This window comes from Oncorhynchus nerka, linkage group LG15, assembly GCF_034236695.1.
Source record: "Oncorhynchus nerka isolate Pitt River linkage group LG15, Oner_Uvic_2.0, whole genome shotgun sequence".
Classification (NCBI taxonomy): Eukaryota; Metazoa; Chordata; class Actinopteri; order Salmoniformes; family Salmonidae; genus Oncorhynchus; species Oncorhynchus nerka.
In genome coordinates, this window is record NC_088410.1 from 34,840,040 (window position 1) to 34,859,632 (window position 19,593).

Here is a 19,593-nt window from a genome sequence, read left to right on the forward strand (position 1 = left end):
CTAACTGCACTTCATGCATTGATGTAATGTGTAAGCATTTTCTACAAAGAAATAATGCTGACATCATTCGACCAATGTGTAGTAACGTTTTTTGTATCTCTTTGTAGGCTACTAAAATGGTGTTTGGGGTTCAGAGCTCCCTTAGCAACTACATTACTGCTGTGTGAAGTTTACAACCAAGTTACTGAGGGGTGTGGGTATGAACTTGACCATAAATAGATCAGGTTACTGTAAATAACTTAGAACTGGTGAAGATCACAATTGTCTATTTATATAGAAGTTCCCATATCAAATGTACATTTTTAGGATGACGTGATTAATATAGGCCCAGTGTTTATTTTTTGTGTTCAATTATGAATGTGCTACTTTCCCTGCACCGTAGGCGGCGCCAGTGGATGTTTAGGTGTGAGAGACCCCGGAAAACGGAAGAAGTGAACTTTACACTGACTGGTTCGTTAGTTACTGGCAAAACAATAACCATTACTAAATCTGTGCTCGGAACAATGTGCTGGTGAGTAGCTAATTTTGTTGTTCCACAAACCTGCTAAATATTGTGATAATAGTAATTGTTGCTTCTCGTCGCCCCGGAAAGTTGTTTGTGCTAGACAACTAACGTTAACGTTAGATAGCAATGTAACGTTAATTTAGCGTAGCCAGTTAGCAAGCTAGCCAGCTTGTTCGGATGAAGAACGCTGGCAGCAGTAGCTTGCTCCTTGCAAGGCTGATGGAATGTAGCTATGTTCATATCAAGTGAAAGCTATTTGCATATGTGTTGTTAAATATATGAATTTAGCATATAGTCAACTAGCCACAAGAAAAATACTCACTTGACGTTTCGCTATCTAGCTAAAGTGTCCACATCATGGCCACGTGCTGTCAATCGTTGGAAAGCAAACAATTGCTTTAGGACTATATTCTGCGTTAGCGCATAACTGAGTCTAGCTTTATAAGCTATTTTGTTAATGGGATTAGCCAGTCTGTGGCTGCTCTAATAACCAATTCACAGGCCAGCGACTTAGACGGACATGTGCAAGTGAGCATTAGCCAGCAGACAGATAGGGTGGGCGTAACGTCTTTACAGATGGCTACTCAAGAAGTAACTGCTAAACATGTGTAGTATAGTACAAGGTTGCAGAGGTCACACATTGCTAATCTTTAGAAGAAGCTATCTTGCTACTGTACTTATAGAGCAGAGATTGGCTTGGCTTGTAGCCAATACAGTGCTCCACAGACAGGAGGTGTCAGTTTTCTAAACATCCCTTAAAAGTCAATTGGCAGTCTGACACTATGTTCTGGCTGAAGACAATATTTCCCCCTTGAGGATTTGCCCTGTACAAGCTTTATCATGCTTATACTGTACTGTAGGTAATGCATTTGTTTCTGTGTTGCCCTTCAGGTTATCAACAAATGGTAGAAGGTGGGTGTTGTCCAGTTGGTGACTCTGACCATCCATCTACACTATGGTGCTGTGCAGCAGCCTGCTGGCTGTGGCGTTCCTCCTGTCTCAGACTGGGGGGTTCCTGCACTCTTTGGAAGAGGATGCCCTTCCTAAGGAGTGGGTCCTGCTCCACGTGGTGCAGGGCCACATCGGGGCGGGGAACTACAGCTACCTGCGGCTCAACCACGACGGCAAGATCATCCTGCACATGCGCAGCCTCAAGGGGGACGCAGACCTGTACGTCTCAGACAAAACTCTGCGGCCCAGCTTCGACACCTACAAGCTGCAGTCGGTCACCTGCGGCCAGGACGTGGTCGTAGTGCCTGGAGACTTTGTGAGGCCCGTGGGGATTGGCATTTATGGCCACCCGTCGCACCAGGAGAGCGAGTTTGAGATGAGGGTGTTTTACGATCAGACTTCCCTCCAGGACCCGTTTGATAAAAGGTCGTACCCCTCTGAGGAGGAAGGGGGGAAGCAGAGATATGCTCCAGAGGATGACTTTGAGGAAGAGGAGTCCATCTTCTGGACTATTTTAATCGGGATTCTCAAGATTATACTTGAAATTTTGTTCTAAGAAATGTGTGCTGCTGCTCTCTGCCATGTGCATTAAGAATGAGGATACTTGTGGTATATTTCAGATGAGCGCATGTGTTAATCTCTGGGCCTGGTTTGCCAAAAACATTTTAAGGCTAAGTTCATCTTAGAACCATAGGATGCTTTTGGGAAACCTGGGCCTGGCATTGGTGATCTGAGGAATTAACCTGAGGGGAAGAAGCGGAAAAATCTAAGGGAATATATATTTTTTAAATTTCGTAATTCAACTGATTGTCTTTTGATTAATGACAAAGGCAATGCCTCAATTACGTTGCTTGTCAATCAGCCTCTAGGCTGAGGCATACCTCTGTGAAAACATTATTGAATCAAACCACTAGTATTTGCATATATCAATTTTGCCATCTGATTTAAATGACTGGGTTATGTTCTGTATCTATGGACGCAAGCCAGACACAAATCTTAGGTTGCTACCCAGGCAGGCTGGTCATTAATTCTATCGGTTACCAGAGACACGACCCAGTCGTTCACTTCTTTTGTTCTGTATCTGTGGACGCAACCCAGTCGTTCATTCGAAATGTTCCATTGCCATGCTGGCTGGCAACATTGTTATCCCTTGCTTGCTAGCTAGCCAACTACGGTTAACTTAGTCACGTCAAACAGCGCAACCAGAATAACAGAAAAGTAACTGCGTTTGTTTAAGCTGTTTTCCAGAGACATTTCTCATCAGGACACTGTTCAGAGGAGTAAGCTAACACAATCCCTTCAAACTGAAGCTGGAAAGACTACAAACTAGCTGCATTTCGTTTTACCGATCCTATTGACATTTCTTTGTGTATATCCATAAAAATTATGCGAGTTGATTCATGATTTCGATTGGCTGAGAAAAGCTTCCTGCCTGCCTGCCAACTCCCGACACACGTTCATTACTATGGGATAGCTGGAGATCGAATTTCAATTTTTAAACAATGTTGCAAATGTCAGAGATGGACAGCAAGATGTATTCAAGTCTCCGCTGTTGAAAATCAACTGCTAGTCGAAAAGAAATGGGAGATAGGTATTTCAACGTCATAGCTTTAGCCGGTGCTAATTTTGGGAATAGACACCGGCTGGAATGCATCCCAAAACACCAGGCAGAGAGAGCGTTCACTAAGTGTGTCGTTGAGGCATGTGTCGATACTGATAGGATCGGATAAATACAACGCTGCTCTCTGATCAGCTTTCTCTATTCAAATCTTACCTTAACATTCTAATTATTCCACGATACTGGCGATGGATCAGCTCACAGAAAGATATCACATATGACTAAAATATTAGGCAAACCAAGATTTGGCACAACGTGAAATGTATATTAAGACAAATTACAGACAGTATCATACAAGTAGCAAAATGGAACTCATTTGATTGAACATGAAATGTATTTCAATATGATTTAAAATGGGTCTATATCCTACTTACTGTAGGCTATTTATATTTTAATGCAGTCATCTCGGTTTTAATTTGAAGCGTGTTTTTATACCTCGCTTGTTTGTATCAATTGCAAAGATGTTGGCATCTTTGTATTTGTAGTGAACTCCGTTCTGAAGTTCTCAGCAGTCAGAGGCAAATAAACTGTGATTTTATGTTTAGTGGAGATATGTGTATCAAGTGATGCCGGAGGGCAAGTAGCATCTAACGCTGTGCTACGAGTGGTCTGAGCCAGGCATTCGATTACGAGCATTTAAGTCCAAAGATGTTTTTTGGAAACCGCTCAGAGATTTAACGATGCGCCTACAAAGGTTATAACGATGAACTTCGCCTTAAGTTGTTTTTGTGAAACCGGGCCCTGTTCAATAGGTTCCAAATGGGAACAAATTACTTGAAGTGGAGGCTTTTCAATAGGAATGATCTTTTGCATTTCCATTTGAAAATGTTTGCTCCCATGTGTGCCTAATGAACAAGACTCAGGTCTAAATTGGTGTCCTGGGTCTGAATTATGCAACAACTAAATATCAGTACACCAGAGAGCAGAGATGTTCAACAGTGCCTTTTGATCTGTCAAGTCTTGGGTGAATGGCAATGCAACATCTCATGCAAATGGAGTCATTTTATAAGATTTTCAAATAAAGATGTATCTTTGCAAAATACCTAGTGTCAGATTGTCTGTCTGGGATATCACAATATTTTTGTAAAATGAATTCAGATTCACTAAGTGCAATGTTTATCCCAGTTTGTTCACTTGACCGTATCAGACTCAGTGAAATGCATATAGGTTTCACTTACAAGCAATATTTGTACATTTTTCTTAACATTATGCATGCATGAACACATCTGACATGAGGCAAAAGCAAGAAGAGGACCCTGCTCCACACACTCGAGGGTGTCAAAATAAAACAGTCTAAGATTAAGTCGTTTCTTTTAAAATAAAATATCCTCTTGACACAAGAACAGTCCCAAAATAAATGGTCAGTTGATAAACTCTTCGGCAGTGATCCTGTTACCTGCCTCCATTTTGTGTTGGACGGCCCATTTCCGGGTTTCCGAGTTCTGAAGGGAGAATCTCGCTTTGCTTGCTGGTCAAGACGAGAGCAGAATAAAAAGTACATGAAATAGGATATAAACTGGAGATACGCGTACCTCGAATTAGTTTATGCACATAAATAGAACTTGTTTACAGCCATAGTTAAAACGCCAGCTAAATTCCACTTGACAGCTGTCGCGAGTAAACAGTAACTTAGCTGGCAAGCTAACTTTGGGTATCGGATGAGCTGCTAGTGTTTTGTATTTGATTTTCTAAGCAAGTAACCAAGAGAGCCGCCTACTGCCTGGGATTGTGTTAACTAGCAAACTTGCCACAACTGCAGTGTCCATTCATGTTGTTATTGAAGACGAGACTCAAATCCTTCGAGACGGGGTAAGTCACTGCCAATCCACCCAGCTAACTTTCGTTAGATCAACATGTTATCCAGATAATGGATAGTTAACACACCTTATATACATGTTACTTATATTGCTACATTAATTCAAACAGTAATGCACAGTTAGGTAGTTCAACTTTTAGGCCAAGAGGAAGGAATTGCATTTTTTTTCTAACGTGCATGTTTTTAGGCTCGCTCACCTGTCACCTCTTGTAGATGTCACCTCTTGTAGACGGAGTGTGCATAGACATTGGCTAGCGACTCGAGAACACTTCTGATTTGGAATGTTCCCTTGTCAAATCTGTGCTTACAGTTCAGTAACAAACTTCGTCACATTTTCTGCATATCATAAAGTGAAATTCAAGTGACTCTTCTGACTCATGCCTGCACGTTTTAGGGTTGCTAGTTTGTTTTATATGACGTTAGGCCCAGAATAGTTAATGACATCATGCACTTTTTCTCCCCTCGTTTATTTCCCCGTCCACAAAAGCATATAACTCAGTTGGTCACATATTAGGTTGGAGAAGGGGCTGTACACCTCCCCTGCCTTGTAAGAATGTCATAAAACCTCAGACATAGGATTCACATTGTAGTCCATTAGCAATTCTCCAAGTAGGCGCATGTACAGGTGGTAACTGCCAAAATAATCAAAACACTACAGTAAATCAGGAAAGCAAGTGCTTCCACACAGGTGTGGTTCCTGTGTTAGTTAAGCAATTAACATCCCATCATGCTTAGGGTCATGTACAAAAATGCTGGGCAGGCCATTATTTTGGCTACCATGGCTATGCCCCCATAGGATGACAATGCCCCATGTGGAAGCATGAGTGGTCACTGAATGGTTTGATGAGCATGAAAATGATGTTACCCATATGCCAAGGCTGCCTCAGTCACTAGATCTCAACACAATTAAACATTTATTGGAGATTCTAGAGACATTTTGATATGTGTAAATGGTTGGTGCCACTAGGGCAAAAACAATAACATCAAATCCTGTCAATTGATGAGTCATGAAGTGGTGGGCTGTGCTGTCCACTCTCGGTTTCGCTCGAGGTAGCAACTTACAACGGCTACTACGTTTCCGTTCCCGTTCCTTATCGCCTCACTGGCAAGCTCACCCGATGACATTCCATTTGTTTCCCTCTTCTGTGAAAACCTTTTCAAACACTCTTGACAGGTAACTTGTGGAATGGAGTTTAGGGGTGAGCGAAGGAGGGTGGGGTTTGCTGCGCGGCCTAGCTCAACGTGCTGTATGTCTGTATTCACAATGAGCTCCGCCCAGCCAGCGAACTGGTTTGGGGAGCTCTCCTGAGCTGAATCATTCTAGAGTGAGTATATGCATGTAGAATTTGAGGATAGCTGTTTTTAGTGTGGGCCACGCCACCTATGTAGTCAACAACTACTAATAGAGGTGAATTGTAATGGTCCTTGAACAGATGTCCCAATGATATCTAGACTTGCCTGAATTCCATACAGTCTACCAATGTACATCCTTGTTGTGTCATGATTGACAATTTTACTCTATCCCCAGTTCAGGAGTGTTAATTTTTCACCCTGTTGTGTGCATTTAATTGAGCCAAGTCTCCCCTCTGTTTTGTTTCGCAGGAGTTTGAGGGTGTACCCAGAGCTGAGACGGTGAACAAGCCTCCTCCCCAAGGTGCCCACAGAGGGACAGGATGCCCGTCCCTCCTCCTCCCCCTCCTCCTCCAGGACCTCCCCCTCCCCCCACCTCCAACCAGGTCAGTCCAGCTCCTAAACCGATGTTCAAAACATGACAAAACTCAGAAGTCCTCTGAAGGGTTTCTAGAGATTCATGATTACATGATAAAATAACTGAAGTCACTCATTATTTGCTGTTGTATTGTTAAGGATGATACGACACCTTCTGATGTTAGATACTATGCCTAATATATTATTATGCCCACATTTCCTATAGTATGATTTCTAGGGTTGATATGCCATGTTTATAAAGGCTTCAATTTAATGATGCAGTTTTTACCTTTTAAACAAATCCAAACACAAACCAAGAAGGTCCAAGCTGGCCAAACACACACCCACGCAGGCACCATGTGGATTACTATCGACTTGCACCATAATGCTGCATTGCCATCTACTTTATCTGTTGCTATAACGACAGTACGGTATGCAGATCATGTTATCATTTGCGTGGTCAACCTAACTAACATGGTGGTTTGCGCTTATCCTCTCCTCAGGCGAACACTAGAGCACCTAAGTTGAATCGGGATGAGGCGAAGGGGAGAGGAGCGTTGCTCTCTGACATCTCCAAAGGAGCCAGGCTGAAGAAGGTTGGAGTGGTCAATGACCGAAGTGCACCTATTATAGAGAGTAAGTAGCATAGTAAACATATAGGAGATAGAAACTAACTTTTGCACTCCTCAATTCCCTCTGACACACACTCACACACAGACTTTATACATCACATACAGTACCAGTCAAAAGTTTGGACACACCTATTCATTCCAGGGTTTTTCTTTATTTGTACTATTTTCTACATTGTAGGATAATAGTGAAGACATCAAAACTATGAAATAACACATATGGAATCATGTAGTAATCAAAAAAGTGTTAAACAAATCAAAATATATTTTTGATTCTTCAAAGTAGCCACTGTTTGCCTTGATGACAGCTTTGCACACTCTTTGCATTCTTTCAACCAGCTTCATGAGGTAGTCACCTGTAATGCATTCCAATTAACAGGTGTGCCTTGTTAAAAGTTTATTTGTGGGATTTATTTTCTACTTAATGCGTTTGAGCCAATGAGTTGTGTTGTGACATGGTAGGGATGGTATACAGAAGAGTGCCCTATTTGGTAAAAGACCAAGTCCATATTATGGAAAAAAAAAAAAAAACTGAAATAAGCAAAGAGAAATGACAGTCCATCATTACTTTAAGAAATTAAGGTCAGTCAATCTGGAAAATGTCAAGAACTTTGAAAATTCTTCAAGTGCAGTTGCAAAAATCATCAAGCGCTATGATGAAACTGGCTCTCATGAGGACCGCCACAGGAATGGAAGACCCAGAGTTACCTCTGCTGAAGCAGCCTCAGAAATTGCAGCCCAAATAAATGCTTCACGGAGTTCAAGTAACAGACACATCTCAACATCAACTGTTCAGAGGGCACTGTGAATCAGTCCTTCATGGTCAAATTGCTGCAAAGAAACCACTACTAAAGGACACCAATAAGAAGAAGAAGAGACTTGCTTGGGCCAATAAACACGAGCAATGTACATTAGGCCGGTGGAAATGTTTCTTTTTGGTGTGAGTCCAAATTTGAGATTTTTAGTTCCAACCTGTGTTTTCGTGAGACGCATAGTAGGTGAACGGATGCTCTCCGCATGTGTGGTTCTCACCATGGAGCATGAAGGAGGAGGTGTGAGGGTGCTTTGCTGGTGACACTGTCAGTGATTTTATTTAGAATTCAAGGCACACTTATCCAGCATGGCTACCACAGCATTCTCCAGCAATGAGTTGGACCGCGGTGTGAAGGAAAAGCAGCCAACACGTGCTCAGCATATGTTGGAACTCCTTCAAAACGGTTGGAAAAGCATTCCATGTGAAGCTGGTTGAGTGAATGCCAAATATATACTTTAATTATTTTTTTGAAATAGTTTTTTGGTTACTACATGATTTCATAGTTTTGATGTCTTCACTATTAATCTACAATATTAATCTACAAAAACCCTTGAATGAGTAGTGGTTCAAACTTTTGACTGGTACTATACATGCAAAATTCCTTGCCACAAAGCTTTCAACAACATAAATGCAAGCATTATCAACACAACAGTGTAACAAGGACATTTGTACCTCTGCTTTCCCCAGAACCAAAGGAAAGTGGTGGTGGCTGTGGTAGAGGAGGAGGGAGCAGTGGTGGGTCAGGGGGAGGCCCTGGAGGCCTTTTCGCTGGGGGCATGCCAAAACTACGATCAGTTGGAGCTGGAGGTAAGCAGAATTCACAAAATAGGATTAGAATGTAAATGGGGCCCTATAAACTCAGCTTTATTTTTTGCCTGGTTCTGTTTAGTTAAATTTGTTTTTCAGTTGCTAGCTGTGCCACTAGAGATCCTGGTTTGAGTCCAGGCTCTGTCGCAGCCGGCCACGACTGGGAGACCCATGGGGCAGCAAACAATTGGCCCTGCGTCATCCGCGTTAGGAGAGGGTTTGGCTGGCAGGGATGTCCTTGTCCCATCACCCTCTAGCGACTCCTGTGGCTGTCCAGGCGCAATGCACTCTGACATGTTCACCAGGTGCACGGTGTTCCTTCCGAGTGACTAGCTTCCGGGTTAAGCGGGCATTGTGTCAAGAAGCGGTGCGGCTTGGTTGGATCGTGTTTCGGAGGATGCATGGCTCTCGACCTCCGCGAGTCCGTACGGGAGTTTCAGCGATCAGACAAGACTGTAACTAACAATTGGATACCACAAAATAGGGGAGAAAAAGGGGTAATTTTTTTTTTCTTTTTCCCCAGGTTTGTTTTCCCAAGTTTTCACGCTCAATCACACTTTAAATGTGCACAATGCAGAAATAGCTCCGCCATTTCCTGGTTGCTAAAATTCTAATAGTCAAATCAAATTTGATTTGTCACATGCACGGAATACAACAACCTTACTGTGAAAATGCTTACATACGAGCCAACCAACAATGCCGTTAAATAAATAGTTAAGAAAATATTTACTAATTTATCGCATAATTTCAAGAAACTATAGTATAGAGAATCATTGTACCATCTAAAATGCTGTGAAATCTTTTCCATAAACCAAAAATATGGTATTTTCAGCTGTTTGAAGCTGGTGTGAATAGAACACAGAACAGATTTACCACTTAAACTTGCTTTACCACTTAAACTTGCTTTCAATAAGAATAACATGTGTAACTCACATTTCTATGTGAATTTGGTCAGGTCGCCCCCAAAAAGTTACATATTGCAGCTTTAATAGAAAAAACTAAGTGGATGTTCTAAGTCCACAGCAATGCTTATTTAGATTATTGGGTGTAGTTTAATGCAAGTTCGCACCAGCAAGAGACTGTTGTTCAGCAACGTTTCTGTAGAAAGTTGCAGAGTTTGCAAAACAAATGGCCACTGGATTGATGCAAATAATCATATAATTCTGTCAGGTAGGGATAGGCTACTTTGTAGTTAACGTTTAATTGTAGTTAACGTTTTGGGAAAGCCTTTCCATCTCTACCAGAAGAAGGTTGAATGAAAATTCAGAATCACTGATGCATTTTTTTCAGATCTTATGATTAACTTGGGCAAATTAATGACTAAGTTCAATACATTTTTTATGAATATTGTTGAATTACATTTTGTCTGGATTCCGTCCACGTTCTCCACAACATGGATTTAATAGGGCCCTATATAAATACACCACTATAAATATACTGCAGAAACAGACTGGCACCCAGGCAACTAGATGTTCTACATTTGCTATGAATCTTGATGTGAATGGGTGTATTTATGCATAGTGTTCTAAGATGTGTGTTTCTATGCCTTCCTTCCAGACGCCTCAGTGGGCAGATCCGCCCTGCATCCCCCAGGCTCCAGACCTGCAGCCCCCCGACCCACCCCAGGCCGCTCTACCTCCCCTTCCCCAGGAGACAAACCCTCCCCAAGTGATAAACCTTCACCCCCGGAGCCCCAGCGCTCCCATCGCCCCTCTCTCCCCGACATCTCCCGCCCCTCAACCAGTGCCAGCTCCTCCCACTCCTCCAGTGGGGGCATGAAGCACAGTACTTCAGGCTCAGCTCCGCCCCCTCCTTCAGGCATGAAACATAGCACATCAGCCCCACCCGCTCCACCTTCTTCGACAGGGGCCATGAAGCCCAGCACATCCGTCCCAGCTCCTCCCCCGCCATTTAACCGAGGTGGTTACCGCAGCAATGCCCCGTCAACCCCGCAACAAAAGGCCCCAGTAGGCATCAGCAACAGCCGGGAGAAGCCCCTCCCCCCACCGCCCCAAAGAGGCCCGGCTCCGCCCAGTTCTGGCCCTCCTCCATCAAGACTGCCTCCTTCCTCCACGCGGCCGCCCACTGGTGGGTCCTCGGCGCCCCCTCCGCCCCCACCTTACAGGCACTCCTCTGGGGGCACCTCCAACGGCCCCATGGGGGACCATGGTGGAGATGGGGCTCCGAAACTTCCCCAGAGGCACAACTCTCTGCACAAGAAGAACACCTACGGCGGACGCAATCATGCACCTCCTCCACCCCCCTCGCCATCTCCAGGACTTCCAGGCGTTGGCAGACCACCCCCACCTGCCAGAGAGCCCCCCAGCAAGAGATCAGGTACTAGAAGATCAATCCTTTCTTCCACACACAATTTCATGGTCGGAAAGGATGGGTAGTAGCCATAGTCTTAGACATCTCAACATTGTTTATGTCCCATTATGCTGTCTGAGCATTGGACAGTTCCACTGAGTCAATTTTCTGAAAGGGGGCATACTGTTTATTACCTTTAGTGTGTTGTTGGAATAGGTATGAAGCCAAGGTTGCAGATTTTACTACCACCTGCAGTTATAGAATGTTTGCTCACAAGTATACAGTGCATTCTGAAAGTATTCAGACCCCTTGACTTTTTCCACATTTTGTTACATTACAGCCTTATTCTAAAATTGGTTTGTGTTTTTCCCCTCATCAATCTACACACAATACCCCATAATGACGAAGCAAAAACTGTTTTTTTTAAATGTTTGCAAATTCATGCATTTTAAATATCAAATGTATGTAAGTATTCATACCCTTTACTCTGTACTTTGTTGAAGCACCTTTGGCAGCCTTGAGTCTTCTTGGGTATCATGCACCTGTATTTGGGGAGTTTCTCCCATTCTTCCCTGCAGATCCTCTCAACCTATTTTCAGGTCTCCAGAGATGTTCGATCTGGTTCAAGTCTGGGCTCTGGCTGGACTACTCAAGGACATTCAAGGACTAGTCCCGAAGCCACTCCTGTATTGTCTTGGCTGTGTGCTTAGAGTAGTTGTCCTGTCTGAGGTCCTGAGCTGTCTGGAGCAGGTTTTCATTAAGGATCTCTGTACTTTGCTCCGTTCATCTTTCCCTCGATCCTGACTGGATGATTCTGCCACCACCATGCTTCACCGTCAGGATGGTGCCAAGTTTCTTCTAAATGTGATGCTTGGCATTCAAGCCAAAAAGTTCAATCTTGGTTTCATCAGACCATAGAATCTTGTTTCTCATGGTCTGAGAGTGTTTAAGTGCCTTTTGGCAAACTCCAAGCGCACTGTCATGTGCCTTTTACTGCGGAGTGGCTTCAGTCTAGCCACTCTACTATAAAGGTCTGATTGGTGGAGTGCTGCAGAGATGGTTGTCCTTCTGGAAAATTCTCCCAATGCCACAGAGGAACTCTAGAGCTCTGTCAGAGTGACCATCGGGTTCTTGGTCACTTCCCTGACCAAGGCCCTTCTTCCCCAGTTGCTCAGTTTTGGCTGGGTGGCCAGCTCTAGAGTCTTGGTGGTTCCAAACTTCTTCCATTTAAGAATGATGGAGGCCACTGTGTTCTTGGGGACCTTCAATACTGCAAATGTTTTTTGGTACCCTTCCTCAGATCTGCGCCTCGACACAATCCTGTCTCTGAGCTCTACGAACAATTCCTTCGACCTCATGGCTTGGTTTTTGCCCTGACATGCACTTTCAACTGTGGGATCTTATATAGACAGGTGTGTGTGTGCCTTTCCAAATTATGTCCAATCAATTGAATTGACCACAGGTGGACTCCAATCAAGTTGTAGAAACATCTCAAGGATGATCAATGGAAAACGGCTGCACCTGAGCTCAATTCCGAGTCTCATAGCAAAGGGTCTGAAGACATATGTAAATAAGGTATTTCTGTTTTTTATTTTTTATAAGTTTGCAAACATTTCTAAACCTGTCATTATGGGGTATTGTGTGTAGATTGTAATTTATTCCATTTTAGAACAAGGCTGTAATGTAACAGTGGAAAAAGTAAACGGGTCTGAATACTTTTGGAATGCACTGTAATTTATTGGCTGATCCCTCCTGATGACTCTGATGGAATCATGTGATCCTTACTTAACCATAGAAAGTCCTCAATGGCACGGCCCATGCTAAATTGGGCTTTTGGGCACTAGAGTCGTCTATCTATCTATGGTAATTAGGTCTGACCCCATTTAGTCGATTGTTTGGTCGATAGGCTGATGGTCGACCAAGATTTTGTTGTTGTTGTTGAGCAGTGGCAAATACGTTTTTAAAAATCATGTCCGATTCATGCCTGTCTGAGTGGACTAATCCATTACGGAGGTTGCGGGAATGGCACACCAGTAGTACATTTACCGTTAATTCCCATTTCTAATCTGCAATGATTGTTTGGTTACGGTCATTTCTGTTAATGCCGTCATTAAATTATTATTACGGTCTTACTGTTCTCGTTGTAGGAGTGGACACATTGTTTGCAGAGCACACAACCTAGGCTACACTTGTGAAGTTTTGGTTTATTTCATTAGATTTACAAGTTGTCAATGTGTTCATTGACAATAAGCACTCCAAATTATTTCATCCATCTAGACACATTACCCCATAAGGACAACGCAAAACAGGTTTTTAGACATTTTTGCAAATGTAAAAAACGATACCTTATTTACTTAAGTATTCTGACCCTTTGCTATGAAACTCAATTGAGCTCAGGTGCATCCTGTTTCCATTGATCATCCTTGATGTTTCTACAACTTGATTGGAGTACACCTGTGGTAAATTCAATTGATTGGACATGATTTGGAAAGGCACACACCTGTCTATAATAAGGTTCCACAGTGTACAGTTGAAGTCTGAAGTTTACATATACCATAGCCAAATACATTTAAACTCAGTTTCTCACAATTCCTGATATTTTAATCCTAGTAACAATTTCCTGTATTAGGTCAGTTAGGATCACCTCTTTATTTTAAGAATGTGAAATGTCAGAATAATAGTAGAGTGATTTATTTCAGCTTTTATTTCTTTCATCACATTCCCAGTGGGTCAGAAGATTACATACACTCAAATAGTATTTGGTAGCATTGCCATTAAATTGTTTAACTTGGGTCAAACGTTTCGGGTAGCCTTCCACAAGCTTCCCACAATAAATTGGATGAATTTTGGCCAATTCCTCCTGACAGAGCTTGTGTAACTGAGTCAGGTTTGTAGGCCTCCTTGCTCACACACTTTTTCATTTCTGCCCACACATTTTCTATAGGATTGAGGTCAGGGCTTTGTGATGGCCACTCCAGTACCTTGACTTTGTTGTCCTTAAGCCATTTTGCCACAACATTGGAAGTATGCTTGGGGTCATTGCCCATTTGGAAGACCCATTTGCGACCAAGCTTTAACTTCCTGACTGATGTCTTGAGATGTTGCTTCAATATATCCATATCATTTTCGTTCCTCATGACGCCATCTATTTTGTGAAGTGCACCAGTTCCTCCTGCAGCAAAGCACCCCCACAACATGATCCTGCCACCCCCGTGCTTCACGGTTGGGATGGTGTTCTTCAGCTTGCAAGCCTCCCCCTTTTTCCACCAAACATAACGATGGTCATTATGGCCAAACAGTTCTATTTTTGTTTCATCAAACTAGAGGACATTTCTCCAAAAAGTATGATCTTTGTCCCCATGTGCAGTTGCAAACCGTAGTCTGGCTTTTTATGGCTGCCTTTTCAGGTATCTGAGCGGCCTTTCAGGTTATGTCGGTATAGGACTCGTTTTACTGTGGATATAAATACTTTTGTACCTGTTTTCTCCAGCATCTTCAAGGTCCTTTGCTGCTCTTCTGGGATTGATTTGCACTTTTCGTACCAAAGTACGTTCATCTCTAGGAGACAGAACGTGTCTCCTTCCTGAGTGATATGACAGCTGCGTGGTCCCATGATGTTTATACTTGCCTACTATTGTTTGTACAGATGGATGTGTTAACTTCAGGCGTTTTGGAAATTGCACCCAAGAATGAACCAGACTTGTGCAGGTTTCTTGTTAACAAGAAATTTGTGGAGTGGTTGAAAAACGAGTTTTAATGACTCCAACCTAAGTGTATGTAAACGTCTGACTTCAACTGTATATCCGCAAAAACCAAGCCATGAGGTCGAAGGAATTGTCCATGGAGCTCAGTGACAGGATTGTCACGGCACAGATCTGGGGAAGGACAACCATCTCTGCAGCCCTCCACCAATCAGGCCTTTGTGGTAGAGTGGCCAGACGGAAGCCACTCTTCTGTAAAAGCCACATGACAGGCCGCTTGGAGTTGATTTGGAAAAGCACACACCTGTCTATATATGGTCCCACAGTTGACCGTGTATATCAGAACAAAAACCAAGCCGTGGGGTCGAAGGAATTGTCCTTAGAGCCCCGAGACCGGATTGTGTTGATGAACAGATCTGTGGAAGGGTATCAACACATTTTTGCAGCATTGAAGGTCCCCAAGAACACAGTGCCCTCCATCATTCTTAAATGGAAGAAGTTTGGAACCGCCAACACTCTTCCGAGAGCTGGCCGCCTGGCCAAACTGAGCAATCCAGGCAGAAGGGCCTTGGTCAGGGAGGTGACCAAGAGCAACAATGTAATCCATTTTTGAATAAGGCTGTAGGGTAACAAATGTGAAAAACTCTAAGGATCAGAATACTTTCCGAATGAGCTATACCACTTTTTTTCAGGTTACTGTAGAGTACAGTACATTCATTTTTCAGAAAGTTACAGGTTGGAAGGAATATTTTTGCACCTTAATTGCTGCTATGTGATTATTTTAATTAGGCACCATCATGGTCTTACTATTGTGTGTGTTTGTTTGCTACCAATGCAGCCCCTTCTGCACCCAATCCTGGGTCACGAAACGGGGTGGTGGGCAAGCCCCTCTTCCCCCGCCCCCCTACCGGATCCACAGTGCTATCACTCCCAACACTACCTCCTCGGAGCCACCCCACCACACGCGGGGGCCCAGGCCCCCTCCACCCCCTTCATCTTCCTCCCGCACCGGACCCCCGCCGCCACCCCCGCCCATCCGCAACGGATACTCCTCATCCTCCAAGTCCAATATAGGTGAGTCAGTACAGGCTAATTTCCTCCTGGTCCTCAGTGCCCCCTGTACATTCTGGTTTTCATGGAAGTCCAGTTTTTGAGCAGCTGTCACTGCGTTTGATTAATATGTGATTGACGGCTTTTCATCGCTTTTTAGAATCTATTTTGTGTTGAGTATTAACCTCCACAGCCCTGAACACGGTCTACTTTGGATCACTATTGCCATTTTGTTAGCTCTCAAACCAACAGACATGTTGGAGACATTAGTAGCCTAGTTGTTGTTGGTAGTAGATTGTCAGATATTATAGCCCCATATTCAAATGCCAGCTCAGTCATGCAAATGTCCCCCAGTAGTTCCTCTTGCATTGTGACCAATCCAGAGCGTTCATAGAGTTCATAGATTGCACAGTCAGATTAAAGTTTCCAGGAGAACTGACCGTTGTGCATGGCTTTGTTAATGGAAATGGACATTACTAGAGCAAGCTCGAAGTCAAAAAAAGTTAGACTTCTAATTTGTTTATATGCAGGACCAATGATAAAATGTTACTGTACCTTATTCATTCTATTACTATACTAAGGTGTTGGCCTTAATTTGTTTGCTAGTTTAGTGTTATCTTGATTTACGGTGTTGTTGACCTTTACCTTTTCTGAACCCTCAGAGGATTTTGAGTCCAAGTTTGACTTCCACCCAGTGGAGGACTTCCCACCCCCTGAAGAATATAGGAATTTCACCAAGATCTACCCCAGCAAAAGCAATAAACTTGGACCAGGTACAGGATTAGGCTTCATTCATTCTACACACCACTGCCTGCATACATACTGTACACAACATCCAATATATGGCCTCTGCACTACTGTCACAATGTTATTACCATATGTAATGTCAGCTGGGATTGAGTTAAAGCGAATATGGGCTCTTTCAAATCGTCTTTCCGTGATTCCTCGCATTCTGTCGACTTGCCTCCTTTGCACTTGTATTGGAGAAGGTCCATGATCCCTCCCCTTCTCCAATTTGTTTTGAGAATGATGTGAGGAATTGAGAAAAGATTAATAGAAAAGAGCCACATGGTTGTTTTTTGGAGGTAAGAAATGACCTGATGTAACCTTTTTTGTTTCCTCTACTTCCTGTAGGCATGATCCGAGGAGTACCTCCAGCGCCACCGGTGGCTAGGTGAACTATGGAACTCGGGAACAAAATGACTTTAATTAATAACTCAGTCTAATCAGAGGACGCTCAGGGGAGTGGCGTGACACTCGAAACACATACAGGTCTAAACATAGACACTTTATATGACCACAAGGAAACAAGTCAACCCCAAACTTTATAGAAAATTCAATAGTCTTGTTAGACGCTACGTTTTTATAAAGCCCTACACTACCAGTCGCTCTCTTTTGCACAAACACTTCAGACACTTCTGTTTCAGCATGATAGAACAAATCCACTCTGAACTGAGGTGCTGAAGAACAGACCTGTTTGACTGTTGTGGACACAAGCGTTGCATTGATTATACTTTATAGCAGCAGGACCAACTAAGAATTCTGCATTTCATCTTTTGAAATGTGTACATAATCCACAGTAACGATGTTGTTGATGATTTCCTGCGATTTATGAATTATGTTTTTAAACTGTTCTATGGTTAACTGCAGTAACTGTGCCATCAGTGGGAAAATATAGGACACACACCAACGTTGCCAACAATGCGTTGTGTCAATTGGTGTACGTGGTGGTTTTTTAAAATGCCGTGCTTCCAGTGCCCTGAGGAGAAGGGGTGTGTGTGTGTGTGTGTGTGTGGAATAAAATTCTCTCCCTTCTTGATTTGCCAATAGTTGGGTGGAGTAGAATGAGGGGCCTCTCACACTTAGAAAAGCTGTTTGGATCACACAGAAATGGCTTAGTTTTTTGGTATCTTGTTTTTCATTACTTTGAGTAATGAAATGGGGACAGGAGAAATGACTTGAATGCTTGTCATGTTATGAGAGGTTGAGTTGCTGACGTGAGTAACAGTCTTTACATTGTGTGAGGGGCATTCCCAATTAGATATTTTTAATTCTTCCTCATGGCATTGCTCTGTGGCAGCATAACCGCTTAACCGTGGCACCTATGATTGCCATGTTTTTACACTAGAGAACAGAAAGTGCTGCTCTGATTGGTTGCATTCTAGGTTTATCTGAAACAAAAACACTATGAAATGCTTCAGGGATCTGCCGCTCTTCTTTAATGGGCATTAGCTGCCAAAGCTCCTTTACTTTATTGATCAAGGAAGGCGTTTGAGAGTACTGTATGAAATTCTACTTTCACTTTATTCAATGCTGTCCCTGTTTCTTGCCACAAGGGGGTGATCATGGTTAAATTATTACCCTCATTCCTTTCTTTGGACCAAGGGTAGCTTTGTAGGGCTGTCAGTCATTCAACCCCATCTTTCAGGAGTTCCTTCAAGGAACAAAAAAAAATGTCATCTCTTTTTTTTTTTTTACTAAAATATTTGATTTTACTGCAGGTGGCCCTTTTGGAATAGACCGTATCATGGCCAGAGGGAAACAATAATGCTTGAGTTTTTAATGCATTCCTATGCAAGGAACAGTTTTGTATGTATTCTCACTTCTCGTTGGTAGCATCTAACCAAAAAGGAAACACCTAAGTGCCAGAGGAATGTGTAGTGCGAAGTTGCTCCTAGATGCTGATTTTGGGGTCTGTTTTCTATATTCCCTACTAATGCTTAAGGTTAGGATTGGGGAAGGGAATCTTATCCTAGATCTGTACCTATGGGAAACACCACCTGGAGCACCAGGGAACTATTTAGGCAGAGTAGGCCCCAGAAATGTCATCATGGTGGATTTATATCATTTTTATGACTTATGAGCTCCTAAATGTGTGCTACCTATACTGTCATTACATTGTTGCATTGTTATTTCTGTTAGATGCCACTACAGTGAAAGAAAGCTTCATGAGAATAGATTCCTTTTCTCTTCTCCATTCCTTTTATGTAGTCCTCAGGCTGATTGTTGCCTAACATATCTGTCATACTTATTGGTACCAGTGCATTTGTAAAAATAAATAAATATATATACGTTTTAATTATACTCACTTTTATTATTAAAAATGCAATAATTAATGTATATTTACATAAAGTATGAGGAATATGGAAATTGTAGTTATCAATATTTTAATGTTTGCAAAAAAGCTTGTAATATAGGGAGTAAATTGATTAAAAGGTTTATCAACAGGCCAGTTGTGGGCGTTGTCTGACAGCCAGAGAGACTGGTCTCTTTGCAGCACTTGTCTATATGCCTGACTGTGTGTAACTTATGTTCTGTCTCACACAGGTGAGTCATTGACTGTTATTCTCATGTTCTCACCCTGTTCATTCCTACCATGGTCATTTCACTTGTTAATTAACCATGTTTTATCATTTTGAAATAAATATATGATTTTTGGGGTGAAAAGGGGTACATGATTGTCCATTGTATTTTACTCTTTATCACCATGTCAATCATATTTTAAGCTTCTTGCAAATGCAATTTACAGTAATTTATTTTGGAAGTTAATGATTGATATAGCTGACACAGAAACATAAAGAACTCAAATTAGTTGGTTGTACAGTTACACACATTACATGTTTACCAGAGCACATATGCATAAATTATAGTAATAATCTCAAACTGCAATCAAGTTACTAACAAC

The 19,593-nt window shown here is 42.5% G+C and overlaps 1 protein-coding gene and 1 pseudogene across 1 annotated transcript; both read left to right on the plus strand.

Moving 5' to 3' along the window:
• The first annotated feature begins 185 nt into the window (after positions 1–185).
• Positions 186–4,116, plus strand: LOC115142529 (UPF0669 protein C6orf120 homolog). The gene is made up of 2 exons (XM_029682055.2): positions 186–511; positions 1,397–4,116. The coding sequence occupies exon 2, from the start codon at positions 1,461–1,463 to the stop codon at positions 2,010–2,012; it is 552 nt and encodes a 183-aa protein (XP_029537915.1). The 5' UTR covers positions 186–511; positions 1,397–1,460; the 3' UTR covers positions 2,013–4,116.
• A 381-nt stretch (positions 4,117–4,497) lies between these two features.
• LOC115142530 (WAS/WASL-interacting protein family member 2-like) lies at positions 4,498–19,361 on the plus strand (annotated as a pseudogene).
• Positions 19,362–19,593: the final 232 nt, after the last annotated feature.

Excerpts from the sequence above, each read along its gene's own strand:
- LOC115142529 (XM_029682055.2), top strand. The coding sequence starts at position 1,461 with ATGGTGCTGTGCAGCAGCCTGCTGGCTGTGGCGTTCCTCCTGTCTCAG.